Raw genomic sequence first — 19,543 nt, 5'->3', positions numbered from 1 at the left:
GGGAACATACAACGTGTCACAATCAGTGTGAATACTGCAATATACAACGTGTAAAAATTAAAGTAAATAATTCAATATAAAACGTGTAAAAATCACTCGCAATACTTGAGTTAAACTTAACATCATTAATGGAAGAGCGCATCAGTTTATGGTAAAAAAGCATTAAAGTCCCCGTTCGCGGAGATATATATGGGTAGAATCGTAAGATAAAAGTTTTTTTTATTGAGGATGTCATTGAAAATCCGGTTGAAATCGGTTGAAAACAAACAATATAGCGATTTTTATTTTGGGGTCGAGTAAGGTAAAGTACGAAAACGTCCTAATTCATATGCATGATTCGATACGTAAATTCAAACCTAAACAAACAAAATTGCGGATACGGACGAATTTAGCGGAGAAAAGGTAAGAACAAATGCAAATACATCTGTTACAGACGAAAACTGAGTTGCAACGCTACGTTTTTGCTAAATCTATGTATTTATCTTCCATATGCTAATAATGTTTAGCGAAAGCTAAATATAGATATAATTTGCATAACTCGTGACGCTGCAATGATTTTCGCCTATTGCATGTATTTATGATCATTTATATATTATTTTATCGATTCAAAACCGATTTTGACCAGGTTTTCGATGTCAACCTCGATAAAAATATATTTCAATGAATTTATGTAAAGTTTATTTCTCGATATACGATTGATATGCAAAACAATGATATATCCCGCGAACGGGGACTTTAAACAACTGCACATATTGGACACGAGAGACAAAATCAGCAAAACTAATTTAAAGCACGTGTCAATGTGACCTCATTTATGCAAGCATGCGTTAGCGTTCATACGTAAGGCAAAAACATATGGGAAAGAAACAATGGAAAACACAAAAATAAAACAGTTATAACAAACACTAATGATCAAGCAATCTACTTACTGGAGTTTGGCACCCAAGAGCCGATTTGAGCAAGAACCATTCCTGGACACTGAAAATACCAAGATATTATTGTTTGATTTATTCTAAGTAGTCAATTCGGATTACACATATCTTTTTAGCACAATGGTTAGTACAGTGTTGCTTTCGTAATGACAACAGCCCGGACATTGGTTCCTACAGAATATGGTGTTCCGTACATTGATCCTTCAGTATTTGACAGCTCGGAAATTGTTTACTACTGTATATGGCGACCCGGACATTGGTTCATACAGTATTTAACGGCGCTGGCAATTTGTATACGTAATAATGACACCCCGATGTATTCCTACACAACTTTGGCACATGGACATTGATATACGGGCATGGACGCAAACATTAATGCCTACATTAATCTAGCCTCTAGACAGTCGCTCCAAAATTATTAATGTGCGTCTAGGACCTTTATAAGGGAGACTATTCTGTAGGGCTTGTTTAAATCGTTGATTACATTAATTACGCTGATAAACCCCTCAGTTGATAATGAACGACAATAACCACAGAAGACATAATTGCAAAAACAATCACCTTCAAAGTAGCCTAATGCAATTACATTATGTTTTATTTTTTCGCGTATTAATTTGCAGCAAAAACAACAACAACAGCAACAACAAAAATCGTAATAAAGGCTCCAGAATTATAAAGCAACACCATCAATTTGCCAGGGTATGGTGACATAACAGAAATGCTAATGGGCTATTCATTATTTTGCTTATTACGAAGAGCACTATTTATTTGCAAGCGCGCTTGTATGAATCGTGCGATTGAACAGTATCAATGCACTTTTCAGCGTAATGGCATTTCTTACATTTGAAGTTAATAATTAATATTACGGGAGTGAAATTTGGTTAAACATCGATTATTGGACTCTGTAATCGCTCGTCGATAAAGCATCTTGTATTAAGTACTCATAGAAATTCAGGCAAGCTTGCTTTCCAGTGCAATACAATCAAACAGTGTACCACGAGTACTATTACTACTGCTACTGCTCCTTTAACTAATTCTATTACTACTACTGCTGCTGCTGTCACTGCTATTGCCACTGCTACTGCCACTGCTTCCTATATTCTTCCTACTTATACTACTATTTCAACTCCGAATACTATTATCATAATAATATACATGTAAATAATGCTGCTGCTGCTGCTGATGATGATGATGATGATGTTGATGATAACGATAATAATAATAATAATAATAATAATAATAATAATAATAATAATAATAATAATAATAATAATAATAATGACAACAAAAATATTTCTATGGCGCTAGCATAGAACAATAACATACATGTTCACAGATTTCAAAAGGCATAAGTTTCAGTATGCCAACTATATAGATAAATCATGTATCAAACAATTGCGTCAATGGGTCTAACGTTGAACTTCGAGACAACAAAAAGTGATACGAATTTAATAACACGTGATGTTCACTTTACGATAATTATATTAAAATGTTGGATACGTTGCATTCAGTGTAATTAGAAAACCTTATTATTTTCAAACAATAACGCAGATATAATACATGTAAACTGTTAATTTACAAACAAGGAACATACACACACACATATATATATGTGTGATTATTATTGAAAGAACTTCATTTTGTTTCTATAACCCGTTATGATATTTGACACGATTTGTTTAAGTTTTACTATAATGCACTTGTAACACGTCGATAAATCATTACTCATGGGACGAGTGTATGATTGTACGTTCTTTATTTTACTCATGGGCGTTAGCTCCTGGATGTCTCCTCGCGAGACGGGAACCATTGACGTGACATTTAAATATCAAATAAATACGAGTACAAGAAAATAAAACATATTATCTAAAATGTCACGTCCGCTCTCGTTTATTTACAAGCTAATCATATTAAATACGTAAAATCAAATGCAATGGAATCACGGACATATTGGTTCAGTATAACTGCAGCGTATTGATTCAACGCCTCCAAGTCTTAATGGAAATTTTAAGCGTCGAGGCAAATCAATAGATATCGACCTTGAGGCGAAATTTAAAAAAAAGCTCAAGTCAGCAGTTCATAAAACGTATCTCTCAGCTAACAAGGCAATGGTTAACAGAAAAGTTTATCATGACCCCTTAATACACCCAGACAAGTGACGTATAAGCCATCCTCGATTATTTTAGTAATTTATTTCCTAAATAAAGTTATTTCATAAAAATAAATTGGCATTTTTGCCATTCTTGAACATATTTTGGACGCGAACATCTGTAAAAATCACATTTGTTCACTTACAAAATACAAAAACGAGTCAAGATCTTCTATATAATGTCTTAACGACGATCGGGGGATTACTAACCGCGGCGGACAGCGTCATTCCGATGCCCAGAACGAAGGCTCCCAGGGCGCTCGTAAGGATTCCCTTCTGTGTGAAGCAAGCGATGTACTCAACCACCGCTTTCTGGAAGATGGACTTGGTGGGCGGCAGCACCGATATAATACTGAACACGATCTGACCTAAAATAGTGCAAGAAATATACGATCTGACCTAAAACAGTGACGTCAGTGTTAAACGATCTGACCTAAAACAGTGACATCATAGATACACAATCTGGTTTAAAACAGTGACATTAGGGATACACGACCTGATCTAAAACAGTGACATCAGAGATACACGATCAAATCTAAAAAAATGACATCAGGAATACACGATCTGACTGTAACAGTGACATCAGGGATACACGACCTGATCTAAAACAGTGACATCAGAGATACACGATCTGATCTAAAACAGTGACATCAGGAATACACGATCTGATCTAAAACAGTGACATCAGAGATAAACGATCTGACCTTAACAGTGACATAAGGGATACACGATCTGATCTAAAAGAGTGACATCAGAGATACACGATCTGATCTAAAACAGTGACATCAGAGATACAAGATCTGACCAAAAACAGTGACATCAGAGATACACGATCTGACCTAAAACAGTGACATCAGAGATACACTATCTGACCTAAAACAGTGACATCAGAGATGCACGATCTGACCTTAAACAGTGACATCATATATACACTATCTGACTTAAAACAGTGACATCAGAGATACACGATCTGACCTAAAACAGTGAAATCAGAGATACACTATCTGACCTTAAGCAGTGACATCAGAGATACACTATCTGACCTTAAACAGTTATATCATCGATACACAATCTGATTTAAAACAGTGACATCAGAGATACACGATCTGACAAAAACAGTGACATCAGAGATACACGTTCTGACCAAAAACAGTTACATCAGAGATACACTATCTGACCTTAAACAGTGATATCATAGATACACAATCTGATTTAAAACAGTGAAATCAGAGATACACGATCTGACAAAAACAGTGACATCAGAGATACACGATCTGACCTAAATCAGTGACATCAGAGATACATGATCTGACCTAAAACAGTGACGTCAGAAATTTACGATCGGACCTAAAACAGTGACACCAGAGATATACAATCTGACCAAAAACAATGACGTAAGAGATACACGATCGGACCTAAAACAGTGACGTAAGAGATACACGATCGAACCTAAAACAGTGACGCAAGAGATACTCGATCTGATCTAAGCAGTGACGCAATATTTTATTGAAGAAAATAGTCCATGTGATTTTCATAAAACTGTGGTTATACTATGTGTTTCGACGTGTTCACAACTCGGCAAGGATATCAAAGAATTTGTAATATGATATAACAATTGGGAATGATTCAGTCTCAACACATTTATCTTATGTGTGAATGATAAAGTTTCCACAAATATCACACGTGTGAATGATTTAGTTTCAAAAAGATATCACACATTTAAATGATTATGTTTTAACACGATATTATAAGGCGAATGATAAAGTATCAACAAAATATAACACGAACTTATTCTGCCAATGGCGTCGAGTGTTGACTCTTGTATTCATAAATGTGATAAGTTGATATAGTTGAAAACTAGGTCTGCATATTTATATTCGAAGTACATTTGTTTGGTCTATTCAAATAACTCCTTTCACTCAATACATAGAGGTTACTATATGTGGCTTTAAGTGGATTGACTTAGTAACCTGTGCAAGACGAGATGCGGAAAATCGATCGGCAAAAACAAAAGCTCACTCTTTGACCTCGTCATAAAGCGGTCGTCGAGCAATAACCGAGTTGCAACGGCATACATGTTAGAAATCATCTGAAATGTTTGACTCACTGACTTAGGATATTTGACAATAAAAGCTGCGCCATGAGCGCATGATACGACCGTCGTTCGCCAATGAAGTAGTAAGGTAATAAATAACCCTTTGAATCATTTTTTTACTTCAGTTTATTTGTATTTGAATACATGGTTTATTTTATAAGTACATGAGCATGGAAATCACGAAATTTTGACGAACAAAGTCCCATAACTCTGGAACGACAATTCAGAATTCCGTCAAAAACGAAAGGGGATCAGGGTTTATCAATATTAAGATTGTGTTGAAATTTGAAAAAAATCCATCGAAGGATATTTGAGCTACAGTAGGACATTCAATGAAATCACGAAATTTTGACAAACAAAGTCCCATAACTCTGGAACGACAATTCAGAATTCCGTCAAAAACGAAAGGGGATCAGGGTTTATCAATATTAAGATTGTGTTAAAATTTGAAGAAAATCTGTCAAAGGATATTTGACGTAGCGTACGACATTAACAGACGGACGGACGGACGGACGGACGGACAGACGGACGCGGGGTATACCATAATACGTCCCGTCATAGACGGGCGTATAAAAATATAATAAATCGGTCGATAAGTAATATATTTTACGAAATCGACATTGATGACAATTTCATATAGTACTAAATCATTCCAAATTTCCTGTAATCACGATGAATCGCCGTCTTCATTGACACTGATTTCAACATCTGACTTAACAATCCCTCGCAATACAAAGAAAATCGCCAAGTCATCCCCTACTAACCTATCGCTTACCATTTATCATAAATAGACCACATATCTTGTATCCGTTATCACACAGGTGCTGATTACAGAACTTCTGTCGCGTAGCATCAGTTTGCAAACGTACGCGATATCCGGAAGTGGTGACCGCGCATATAAGCTAGAAGCTTACGACCGGATGTTGTAATTGTAGATATTTCGAGGCCACATGAGACGTCAAAAACAGGTTATCAAACGTGTGCAAGTGATTGCACGTGCGACCAGACCATATGAGACGCGTTCTGAGAAAACTGGGTTTAATCCATGTGCGTAAAGTGTCGTCCCAGATTAGCCTGTGTAGTCCGCACAGGCTAATCAGGGACGACACTTTCAGCTGTTGTGATATTTTTCGTTTAAAGGAAGTATCTTCTACACGAAAATCCAGTTAAGGCGGAAAGTGTCGTCCCTGATTGCACAGGCTAATCCGGGACGACACTTGACGCAAATGCATTAAACCCAGTTTTCTCAGAACAAGACTCGTGTGCCCAAAAGGGGGCTACCGAAAGTACTCACCTGAGCAGACGGCCGAAAGGAACATCTTGAGCATTATAAAGTTCTCAAACACCATCTGTCCTCGTATTGACCTCGGCTCAAACACTGAAGAGAGAAAATAATATATTTTTAATATGAGTTTGCGCACGTATTACCAAATGTTTCACACATATGAATGAATAATGCATCGTTCAGAAGAAAATACATTTTATAGTGTCATAACTGTAAGGGATTTTTTTCACAGATTTAAAAAAAAATAAAAAATACTAACAAATATTATATATTTTGAAAATTTTAAAATATTTATAGTAGCAAAACAAAAGCAGAATAAACAAGAGCTGGCCCAAGACTATTCTTCCTGCTACGTGTTCTGTCAATAACCGTATAAAATTACAAAAAAGACATATTTGGAAATGAATTTCAATATAGTTGATGTAAAATTTATAATATATGCCTTAACACAAGAAATGAAAATACCTTGGATTTTCATTTTTTTTACCAAATTATTTAACTGCCTTCAATTGAATTAACTGTGCAGTCCGCACAGGCTAATCAGGGACGACGCTCTCCGCCTAAACTAGTTTTTTTTGCTAAGAATAGACTTTCTTGAAACAAAAAATATCATAGAAGCGGAAAGTGACTTCCCTGATTACAGTGATTAGCCTGTGCGGACTGGGACGACACTTAACGCACAAGCATTAAACCCTCTTTGCACAGAGCACGGCCTATATATTTTTGCAATAATGACATTGACCTTGACCAAACTGACCGATTAAATCACATGCTAGTTATCAATGTCAGCGAGAGGTAGGAGTTGTTGTACAAAAGGGGCTTAATTCTGCTTAATTTCGGGTCTGAGTTATGGGCCTTGGTCTGTAGCTTCGCATGATGATCCACAAAACAGAGATATGAACTTAATGTACGCAAACATTAACCTACATTTCATCTTGCAAGCAAACCGTAACTGGATATTGATAAGTACACAAGAGGGCATGATTCTGCTCAAAAGCTTGTCACAGTTATAAGTATTGGTCAGTAATTGTTTGTTAAGGCCATGATAACTTATAGAACGTTTCAGTGCAATATGTGATGTAGGTACAGATACATAGAATATAGTTGCAAGCAAACGATTAACTGAATTTTCTAAGTACAAATGTGACATAATTTTGCTTATTAGCTGGTAAGAGTTATGCTTCAGCCAACATATCATACATATAGAACTTTGGTCGTACAACTCGAATAAGCAATTTTACATAATACATAAAATACATATAAATATTTTGACAAAAATTAGTCATATATACAATTAAAATACGACTTTCCCTATTCAATGGACATATATGATATTCAAATACAAACGCCAGAATGCGAACGTATCTTGATTGGCGCATACGTGAATTTTCTAAATAAAATGCCCATTTTTATTATTTTATTATGCTCTAAATTGGATCAATTTATTTCCAAAATAAGGGATGTCTAGTATATTTATTTCTATGTTTAGGATATTTTTACAGAAATTCCCTTTAGCAAACAGCGCAGACCCTGATGAGACGCCGCATCATGCGGCGTCTCATCAAGGTCTACGCTGTTTGCCAAGGCCTTCTAGACGCTATGCATGAATGGGTTAATTGCATTATTAACATAACTAAAATAGTAATAATACTTATTATTACAGGTATTGCCACGATGATATTGCGGAAAATACAGATCGTTGCAAATGAAACGGAAGTGTTATTGCTTGTGCTTAAATATATCTAAATGTAATCATTACAGATCAATCATATTGATTTTCATAGCGAAAATTTTTCACAAAATATTTATAATTCATCATGGTTGACATTTCGATAGTTGTATTAGTCATAACAGCACATACAAGGAAACGCATGTAGTAGTTGTAATTATTGTATTGTTCAATTGTGTGTAAAATATTATAAACGAATACGTGTGACGAGATTTGAAGAAACGAAATCCGTCCAATACTTTTCTGTATAGTGCATTTCTTTTAAACTAACTGTTACTATACATAGGGTTACCTTTTGTCATAAGCTTGATAAAATGACCTGATAACTTGTCAGCGTGCGATAAAAATTGCCGAGTCATGATACAACGTTTAAATACCAGTGACACTATCAGCAACAGAACGTGTTTAGTATAGTGTGACCGATATTTTGATACAATTTACGGTTATCCGCCTATATTGTCTGGGCGTAAATAAAATCAGTCGTATATAATCATGCTCATTGTTAATAAAATAGGAGTTCATTCAATATTGTCATTTTTAAGATTGCTTTCTGAATATATGTGTTAATAAATCTTTCATACAACAAACAGCGAAGAATAGAACGATCTTTAGTCGAAATTTGACTCTGGGGTTAAAATAATACAATCAAAATAGAAACTATGTCTTCTTAGTGTGGAAGATCGATTTTTACTTCATGTGTTATAAAGATGATGCAATTCTTGTGATCCCGGACTGAGCCCGTATGGTCGTGACAGGTTTTGCCCATGCAAGGCTTGTCACCGCATACACAGGACACCGTTAACGCGGCAAAATGCACAACACCGCATAAACGATACTTAACCCATTTATGCCTAGTGGACTCTCCCATCCTTTTAAAGTGGATCCATTTATTTCCAAAAATTAGGGATGTCTTGTATATTTATTTCTATATCTAGAATATTTCTTACAGAAATTCTTTAAAGCAAACAGCGCAGACCCTGATGAGACGCCGCACCATGCCAAGGCCTTTTTCTAGACGCTAGGCATAAATGGGTGAATACATTCTAACTAGCAAATCTGTTTTACCATCGCACAACTTCATGGTTTGTTAGGAGGGAGGGTGAATATAGCAATCGGACTTCCGTTATGTTCATCAGCCCGTTCATTTACCCGCCTGTATGCTATAGACACATTATTCCGTATATTTTCAGAGAAAATATATTCTCTTGAAATCAATTTTCTTTTAGAAATTGTTAGAATGAAGATGGAGAGAATCACCCAAAAGTTGATGCTTCTGTTTTCAGACACAAAATAAAATAAAATCACGTATGTTTTGCAGAACTCTAAACATAATTCATAATTGACTTTGATTATAACCATTTAATTTCAGAAAACCCAGCATTACACTTGAACTGGACTTCGAAGTTACATTTCGACTGAAGACTTTCTTCAAAACGAGACCTTTGAGAACAAAATTATTCAATTATGACTAAGTTTTATCAAAATCTTTACAAACGTTTGCTAGGCTTTAATTTGAAACTTGTAAGATTTTGAAAACAATTTAACCAAGATCTATCGATATCGGAAAGAAAAGTTTTGTCCGTATTTTTTGTGGTTCACAATTATGTACTACACATGTGCCTCAAGTTTGGTCCCAGATTAGCCTCTGCAGTCCGATTTCAATTTACATGTATATATAAATAGGTGTTGACTTTCACTTAAATTGACAATGAGTAGGTTGATGATCGCGGCGCACTGAAATATCGCATATTAAGTGAATTCAGTAACGTCATGTAAGGAGATATCTTCCTATTATCGTTGAATAATGCAGTCAAAAACATAAGAGGTTAAATGCGGTCATAGCCGCATGAGCCTTGTATACCAATTGTGCCATGTCAGCCTACTTACAATAACTACCAGTAATTACTGTGCGTTAATAATATCCAAATAATTACGAATAATGCGTTTCATTGGGTTTCATGAATGAAATTCCCGCGCATGCCCACTGCTCCACTCCAGGCACGTAGTACCTATCAATCGCTTCATAGAACGCACAGAGCGAATCGGTAGTAGCGTTATTAATGGAGCGTTTAAAAACATAAATCATTTTACTTCAAGGTAAGCGGCAACAATGCGACCTATACTAGCGTAGTGAATAAAAAAGTACAACAGCTGCAGAAGGTAAATAAACGTCGAGGAATGTAATATATAGCGTGCTCAAAGATCTACAGTGCATTTATTTCATGTGTAAAATAATGATATGTTCGCGGTGAGAACAAGTTTACGTTTTGTAGATAACAATAATAATATTGATTACGCTCATAATGGTCTATTTAGTCAAACAATGCTGTAGGTCGTCCGCGCGAGGTCACGGGAGGGCCTCCCACGGTGGGAGCGTTCTTGAAATATCCCCCCAACACACCAAGTACTTGTTCTACCCAGAAAATGGACTCGAGAGCGTTTCAAAAGAATTAAACTCTCGATGCAACCAATCTTAAATAAATCGGTTTAAACAACATAAAGATTTGGATCTTATTAGTGACAAAAACACGGCGACGCAACGAAACCAGAATTTTAAGCCTTTAAGTTATCAATTAAACTTTACTAATTATGCAATCCCAATTAAATTCTGCATGTTATGTACCTAGACAGAAAATGTGTTCTCAGTACTTTTATCCAAACACAATATATTTAGTAGAAAACAGTTGTGTTTTAAAGAAACTAGTGGAATCAAACTTTAACAAAATGCAATCACAAGCTAAGTGTTCATGTAAGTTACCTGCGTACAACATTTCGGAACAATACATAATAAAAACTCAGGCAATGACGGAAAACTGTTTTTCTCTTTTGGATCTGGATCAACCTGTTCCCAATGGAATCATAAGCTTGACACGGATGTAAAATACCAAGATGGGGATAGTCATCACAATATCTCCATCCAAACTCATGTTCTTTGACAGCTGATTTTCTAATTTTAGGTCTAGCGACCTTGGCCACAAATCGTCTGGCTTCTAATGAATCCCCATGCTAGGGCTGCATGTAAGCTACCAACACATACAATGTCAGAGCAACACCTCCACTCACACTGAGGTAATTGAGGGTAAGGTATTTCCCGGTTTAGTAACTGTGACGTTGATCGTTACCCGACAATCCCAAATAAGGTTCTCCAAAATACAATAGCAGGCTAGGTCTCCATGCATGCTTTCTTCCACCGACGTTTCATCCAGATATGCATAAGTAAGATAATTACCGGCGACCAAATATTTGATTTTTTTTTCTATTCTTAGTAACAGTGACCTTAAACTTGACCCAATAGGCTCTTAATACAATTCCGAGCTGGGTCTTTATGTAAGCAACCTACAGACACTATTTAACCCTTTGCATGCTGGGAAATTTGTAGTCTGCTGAAATGTCGTCTGCTGAATTTCTAAAATAAGCATTTTCTTAGATTTTTTTCCAAAAAATACTATCAGAATAGCAAATAGTTTGGATCCCGATGAGACGCCACATTCTGTGGCGTCTCATCTGGATCCAAACTGTTTGCAAAGGCCTTTAAAATACGGTTCCAGCGCTGAAAGGGTAATATCTCCGTTAAAAGAAACCTCTATCAAGAAAAATTGTGTGTGTATTTATAGACCTTTGGTCAAAACTAAACAAGTGCTTGAGCGAAGACTGATTTTTTAAATAGTTTTAGTGTCAGTGACTCGACACGTCACATTTTCATGCACGCTTGCTATATCAAAAGTTTCTTCAAGATAGCTCAATGCAAACAACAATCATGATAATAATTGTGATGATGCAAACGGTACAGTCAAAATATGAACAAGATGGTAATGCTTAAAACGGCGGTTATGGTGAATGTTGATGACGATAAAATGATATGATGATTGTATAACATGAAACCACGCGTCATAGAACAGCCAACATGGAAAACTAGCGCTGCAAATAAGAAATTCCGAAGTATTATTATTTTGAATCACTAGCACATGTCGAGTATATTTGAGTATATTTTTCTTCGTAATTGCTTTAAGTATAAAATTAATTAAATTTACAGATAATTGTCTTATAGCTGGGCGTTTGAATATTGCAACTAATTTCGAGTGCTTATATATGACAACAATATACTACATAAACAAGTATAACTTGATCACATATATGTAAATATGAGGTCGGATTTCTGCGTATACGAATTCACGGATTTCGATTAAATTTCTTAGACTGGTAAACAAGCTTCCTACCCCGGCCTTTCTGGGCACATATTCCAAACACGACGCCACACACGATACACAGGAAACTCTTGAGCGCCAACACGCAGCGTCCTTTCGCCACCCGTTCCTTTTCGTTCACAAAGTCTTCGCCCAACGCGACCCCTTCCGGTTCCACCGTCCTAACGAGAATATCTGACACGTCAACTTCCGGTGCGCTGACCGAATGCTCCTCTCCGCCATCGGTCATATTTGCACGTCTTCTAACGGTCATCGACAGCACAAAACTCACATGTTTTATAATACCTTAAACGTTGACAAGGCTGCAGAATTCAGTTATCCAGTTTAACTCGTAAGTTTCATTGAATCTGTTTGTGCCTCAACAAAACTCTGGGTGGAATGTTCAAATCGAGTGTTATCTTCCGTTTAGTTTAACCTTTTATCTGTTTTATCTACACTGGCATAAAAACAAATATATATTCCGACTGGGATCAGGTACGGTATTCATAAATCTATGAACATGTGCCAATAAACCGGCACCTCGCAAAGTATCGTAAGAATTTTGCACGTTTTAGTGTTTCGGTTTAATTCTACTGAGTTATCGAACCTTTACATGCAATACCAACATGGCATGGTACCTGTATACATGTGCACAATAAGGCTTAAAATATCGAAAGTTTCCTTCTATGTTCCTATTGTCCCTTTTACTCAAAAGACCGCCACGTCACGAAAGAAATCACGAAGTTCCGCGTACTTGATATTCGACATCACCATTTCTCAGTAAGAATTTTTGCATTTAGTCGACACGGCCACACTATAATTAATAATTAAAATGTAAACACCAAATGCCTTAACGAACTTTCCCTTCTCTTGTGCACCATAGGCATCCTTAATGATTTGTAGTCCGACTGATGAAACACTTTCACCGTCGAGAAAGAAATATTTATCACTGTTAGTTTACTCCTATAATATAAACCACATAGATGTTTACTTCCAACCTCAAATACCGACCGAATCTATTGTATTCGATGATAAATGATTGCATATATATTCCTTTATATATATTCCACAAACAAAGCGTGGTGTTTTTATTGCGCCTTAAGTCGCTTAATCCAATTAATTATATACTTGAAAGCACCCAACATAATGTTTTCAACAAAAGGTTAATAGCGTCATTAATATATTTTTTCAATACCAATGTTTGTTTCTGGTAGCAACTACGAATAAATGACGAGCCCCGGGGACGCGTTTCACGGATCAATAAATACCCGGAGGTGATTTTGCTTCATTGCGTGACCATTGACGTATTGTCTTATTAAGGTAAGTTGATTGATTTTTTAACACCATTGTATATGCATCAACGTTGTATTGGTGTCCTTATAACTGCAAGATCAAAATACTAAAACGCCTGATAATCAGTACGTAAGTATTTCAAAAATGTATTGTAAAACGTAATACTTTGCATTTAAGTAAACATGGTAATACAATTGTTTACTGTAACACCACACGTGCAGACATATGTACTCAGTGAAATTTCAATTTTCGCTACCAATTTAAAACGACTCGACTAAACCGAAGAGCACCCACATAAATGGCATCTGAATCCTCTCTAACAAATCGGCAGTTTGGTCATTTGCTACGTTGTAACACAAGGGGATATGTTCTGCGACGCAGATGCTCGAACTTTCAACAAAAAAGTCCTCCAAAATCATTGCACCGAGTATTCGAAACGTCGCAAACTGTGTGTGCTCACAGCCTGATCGCGGTTAGAAAACTATTGAACTAGTCTGCGACTATAAGAATCGGGAGTTACGTTTTCCAGATACACGTTTTCGATAACCATTTTGATCACTAATTCATGTACATGTAGTTCGCATTCACCAATCTCAGGTCATATGCTTCCAAATTCCGGTTGCGAAGGGAGATATCGCAGCGCCACCTTTATCAACGACGAAGAAATGTAACTGCGGTTATTCAAACTCGCATCGTAGCATTTACATGCAGGTGCATTCCTTCGGTGTTGTCTTGTACGTTTGATATAGCATATTCAGTTGCATTCCAACCGCTGCCGTTTCAAATAAATTTCCGTTCATCAGAAAACCCACTTTTCCCACTGTGTCGTGTTTCTATATAATCTCATCTATTTCAGTTTCATCCTTTCAACGGTAGCGGGCAAGAATTAGCCGACTCACTCTCGCGACACACGAAAGGTAGCGTGAAAACTAGATACGCACGACCCGTCTCACGTTTAACAAACAGGTACTACAGCGTATCTATCAATATACTCCAGTGAACGGGACTAAATTACTTAAACCCATGACTCAGCAATTTCACACGATGACACTCTCAGGAGCGCTTACTTTAAAAGGACTTAAAGACGTTAAATTTAAAGTGGAATAAGTAAAATAAAAAACAGACTCTCACACATGCACACTCTTATTACAAGTGAACTATTATTAGCAGGTTTACAAGAAATGCAAAGATGGAAAACATGGAAGGGGCGCGTTTTAACAGTTTATATTGCGGCACAACACTCGACATAACACGTTTTTTTGTTCCTCATTTTACAAGTGTTACTGAAAATAATGAAATCTGTACCAAATGTAATGAAGGCAGGTGGAGTTTAAGTAACCGATCCATTAATTGACTGTTTCATGGAAAATACAGTCTGTTTTAAAAAGTAATCACTACTTCTGATATGCAACGGCGCATGATTGGTGTTATTTCGTCATTAACCCATTTATACATAGTGGACTCTGCCATCCTTCTAAACTGGATCAATTTATTTCCAAAATTAGGGATGTCTAGAACATTTATTTCTATATTTAGAATATTTCTTACAGAAATTACTTTAAGCAAACAGCGCAGACCCTGATGAGACGCCGCATCATGCGGCGTCTCATCTGGGTCTACGCTGTTTGCCAAGGCCTTTTTAAGGGCATGCTATTAACATCGAAGAGCTACGCTTGTAAGGGGGTTGGGGATGAAGGGAGGGAAAAACTTACTGACATGCATTCCAAATCATGAGTTACGTTAGAATAATGAGGCGTTACTTCTACTCATATTTAAATAAGCGGTACACATAGATATGTAAGCAACGTAATAAGAAACCCTTTTACAGGGCTGAAGAGTTTTGGGAGCGAACACAGATACTGATTTGTGAGCTTTAAATACGTAGCAACAACTTAAAGAAAAGCAAATGAAATCTTAAAATTGAATTTAAAATTTATGTAAAATTTAAGTTTAGTTTACGATTCAACAAAGACAGACAGACAGACAGACAGACAGACAGACAGACAGACAGACAGACAGACAGACAGACAGACAGACAGACAGACAGACAGACAGACAGACAGACAGACAGACAGACAGACAGACAGACAGACAGACAGACAGACAGACAGACAGACAGACAGACAGACAGACAGACAGACAGACAGACAGACAGACAGACAGACAGACAGACAGACAGACAGACAGACAGACAGACAGACAGACAGACAGACAGACAGACAGACAGACAGACAGACAGACAGACAGACAGACAGACGACAGACAGACAGACAGACAGACAGACATACAGACAGACAGACAGACAGACAGACAGACAGACAGACAGACAGACAGACAGACAGACAGACAGACAGACAGACAGACAGACAGACAGACAGACAGACAGACAGACAGACAGACAGTTTATTATGACTCGTACAATGTACATCGTCAACAACACATAATGAAAACAGTACAATGTCAATTGTGATAGGCACAAAGTTTTACACATATTTACAAATCATTTACTTAGCTAACAAAGTGAAGTGAGTACAAATTAAATATATATAAAAACAACAGAAAAAAAAAGAAAAAAAAAGTAAAAAAAAGAAAAGAGGATGAACATTTAAAGCATTATTGCGTTAATAATAGATGTTCGTACGTTAAGTGATTCTTTTACAAAAAGGCATACTTTTATATGTTCTATTTTATTATTAATAAACTTAAATATTCAAACATAGATGGCCTTTTGTAATGAAATGTTTTTATGTATTTTTTTCTAATGTTTTTAAACGCCGGGCAAATGCAAATAAAATGAAATTCATCTTCAATATCGGTCGAATTGCAACACATGCAGTATCGCTGATTTCTAGCAACGTCTCTTGCATAACGACCGGTTTGAATATGTAGTGGATGGGCTGTGTCGGACCGTATTTGGTACAAAAACGAATATGGTACATTTGTACCATATTCGGCCGAATATGGTACAAATGTACCATACTCGGACCGAAGATGGTACAATTTTCGACCGAATATGGTACAAACATTGTACCATATTCGGTTGGAATAAGTTTTTCTATGCTCGCCAAAACGTATTTGGTACATACCAAAAAAACTCATAAAAATGAAAATGGCCTACGTATATGGTACATAAATTATGTATTTCTTTATAAATGAAATAGTCTGCCGATGTGTAAACTTTTTTTCAAACTCAAATACATTGTATTAACCTAATATTGGAAGTGACAAAAGTATCATCATCATCATCATCATCATCATCATCATCATCATCATCATCATCATCATCATCATCATCATCATCGTCGTCGTCGTCGTCGTCGTCGTCGTAACTAGCAGTAACAGAAACAGCTAACCTAACCACACTTTACATGGATTTTGCTGGTTGTGTAACTGTTTCGCCGGCTAGCTCAGTCGGTTGCGCGTCAGATTGGCACGCAGGCGGCCTGGGTTCGATTCCCGGGCGGGCCAGATACTTTCGTGGAGATCATTAATAGCAATTTTCAAATTTTTAAAACTTTTTTTTTCGAAAGTGTATTTTCACCAAAATCCGATTTAAGAGATTTTGAGCTCTTTTAAATGAATATATCTCTCCAAAAATAAGGATGTTTGACTGGCTGCTTTAGACAGGTGTGACTGTATTCCTAAACATTACTTTGTAAAGTTGATTTGTCGTTCCGACGTCATATTGCTGAGAAGCCGACAAAGCTTTGAAGTTTCCGATTTTTTCTTTGATAACGTGCCGCTTTAAAAAGGCGGGAATTTTGCACACGAGTCTTACTCAGAAGTCAGTAACCATATTTGACTTGGCGGTCGGCAAGAAAAGTTGTGATTTTCGACTAGAAAGAATTGAAATCCAAACTTTCTTCAAACTTCAAAAGAATTCTTGACAGTAAGTACTGTACATAATTTTAATTTTCAGTTGTCTTAATATGCATTGATGTTTTAACATGCATTGATTTTTATGTTTTATGCCCCCCCCCCTCAGAGTGCATTTGCAGTTGTCCGTACGTCTATCCAATTGTCCGTGGCATTCCTTCCGGGTGCGTAACTCCTAAACTGCTAAAATATTTAAGCTACAGTCATTTTTTCGAAAGTGTATTTTCCACCAAAATCAGATCGAGCTCCTGTAATCTGTAGATTTGAACATTTTAAATTTTATGGAGTTTATAGGTCTTTGACCTTCGAACCCTGCCTAGTCGTGACTTCTGGTGAGCGACCTAGGCCCCCAGGGCCCCTTCTTTATATCCCTTCCATCCACGTAGCATTGGTTTCTACAGACCGTTTGTCCGTTGACCGCCATAAGTTTGCCCGCTATTTTTCCCCTGAATTTGAATTCGGTTGGATTTCAATGAAACTTTACATGAAGTACTTGCTACTTTCATTGCGCATATTGCCCGGAAGTTCGGATTGTAAATTTTAGCGGAGCTATCAGACGAGTGATTTTAGCTCAGCTCATGTCGTGAGACATTCGTTTTCGACACGCGGTGTTCAATACAAGCTCTATTAACTAATGAAGTATAAATGTATAATAACTTATTATATTATTTCAGATGAAGGAAGCAATTAGGAGAAAAAGGAAGCAATTAGGGTGCTTGCCCAGGTCGAAGTACGACATTATTGTCAGATGTTTAAACGGATCGTTCGATGTCCCTGTGAAGAAACGGACACCTGAAGAGAATAATTGTTTGGCCATGATTAGAAAACGTAAGGACTTCGAGCTTGGTGACCGGGGTTCTTTATTGTGTGGCGGAAAGCAAGTCCTTGTGAAAGAAGATCTTCCTAGATTTGTTGAGAAGATGTTCATGGAAAACAAAGGATGTGGAGCAAGGGTTATTTACAACAAACTGAAAGTAAATTACACGGGGTTCTCGGAACAAGCTATCCTTGAAATACTGTACAATAGCAAGTATTACCATGAGAAGTATCCGAGATTTACAAACAAGCCAAAGCCAAAGACAATTACAGAAGAGGAACCAGGCAAAAGATGGCAGATTGACATAATTAACATGAAAAATCAAAGTGTTAGCTACAAGGGGTCCACATACAGTTATATTCTACAAGTCGTGGACGTTTATTCTAGGTACGTTATGCCAAAACCCCTGAAAACGAAGAGTTCGCGTGAAGTTGCAAAGGTATTAGAGGACGTGTTGATGGTTAACCTTGCCCCTGACATCATCCAATGTGACAACGGACTGGAATTTAAAGGCCCTAGTATAAAACTTTTGTTGAACAAGTACAACATCAAAATGATCAATAGTAGGCCGTATCATCCTCAATCACAGGGCAAGTGTGAAAGGTCAAACAGTGTTATAAAGGCCAAGATTCTATTTGCAACAAAAAGTAAACGTGGATTTAACTGGGTCGAAGGGCTTCAAGATTTAGCCTATGCCATAAACACAAGTTTCAAACGAGTTCTTGGGGGTCTCACGCCCTTTGAAGCCTACTACGGAAGAAGTCATGTTTTTACCAAAGAACGTCATAGTTCTCGTGAAATAAAGAAAACCATACGGCGAGCAAATAAAAAGGCTTACAGGTCGCTGTTGAAAAACGCAACTTCCCCAAGCAAGTACAAAGTAGGAGAGACAGTATTAATTCGCTATCCCTTTCGAAAATCCAGGGTGCCAACCAAAAGATATGTTATCGAAGGCAAGGTAGAAAAAGTAAAACGAAATGGTGTTTATATCGTGTCATTTCAAGTACCGAACAAACCCGAACTTGGATTCGTAAGCAAATCGGTTGGGGTCGAAAACATGACTAGCCTAACTGTTGCGTTAGAGAAACAACGAAAAATTAAAAAACATTCATTAAAACAGAACCGCTCAGAGAAACAAAATCACAGAACTAAGTACTATCATGTTTTAACACACCATGAAAAT

The 19,543-nt window shown here is 36.8% G+C and overlaps 1 protein-coding gene across 5 annotated transcripts in view; it reads right to left on the bottom strand.

Moving 5' to 3' along the window:
* Positions 1-19,543, bottom strand: part of LOC127867572 (UPF0394 inner membrane protein YeeE-like) — a 57,632-nt gene that overhangs the window by 6,554 nt on the left and 31,535 nt on the right. For 4 of the 5 annotated variants that reach the window (XM_052408845.1, XM_052408847.1, XM_052408844.1 and 1 more), the window contains exons 3-5: positions 6,471-6,554; positions 3,292-3,449; positions 930-978 (exon numbers count right to left, since the gene is read on the bottom strand). In XM_052408845.1, coding sequence (XP_052264805.1) covers positions 930-978; positions 3,292-3,449; positions 6,471-6,554 — 291 coding nt within the window. Of the gene's footprint in view, positions 1-929; positions 979-3,291; positions 3,450-6,470; positions 6,555-12,407; positions 13,297-19,543 lie in introns of those variants that run through there. The other variant, XM_052408848.1, reaches the window with a different exon arrangement.

This window comes from Dreissena polymorpha, chromosome 2, assembly GCF_020536995.1.
Source record: "Dreissena polymorpha isolate Duluth1 chromosome 2, UMN_Dpol_1.0, whole genome shotgun sequence".
Lineage (NCBI taxonomy): Eukaryota > Metazoa > Mollusca > Bivalvia > Myida > Dreissenidae > Dreissena > Dreissena polymorpha.
This window is presented reverse-complemented; position numbering and strand designations above follow the sequence as displayed.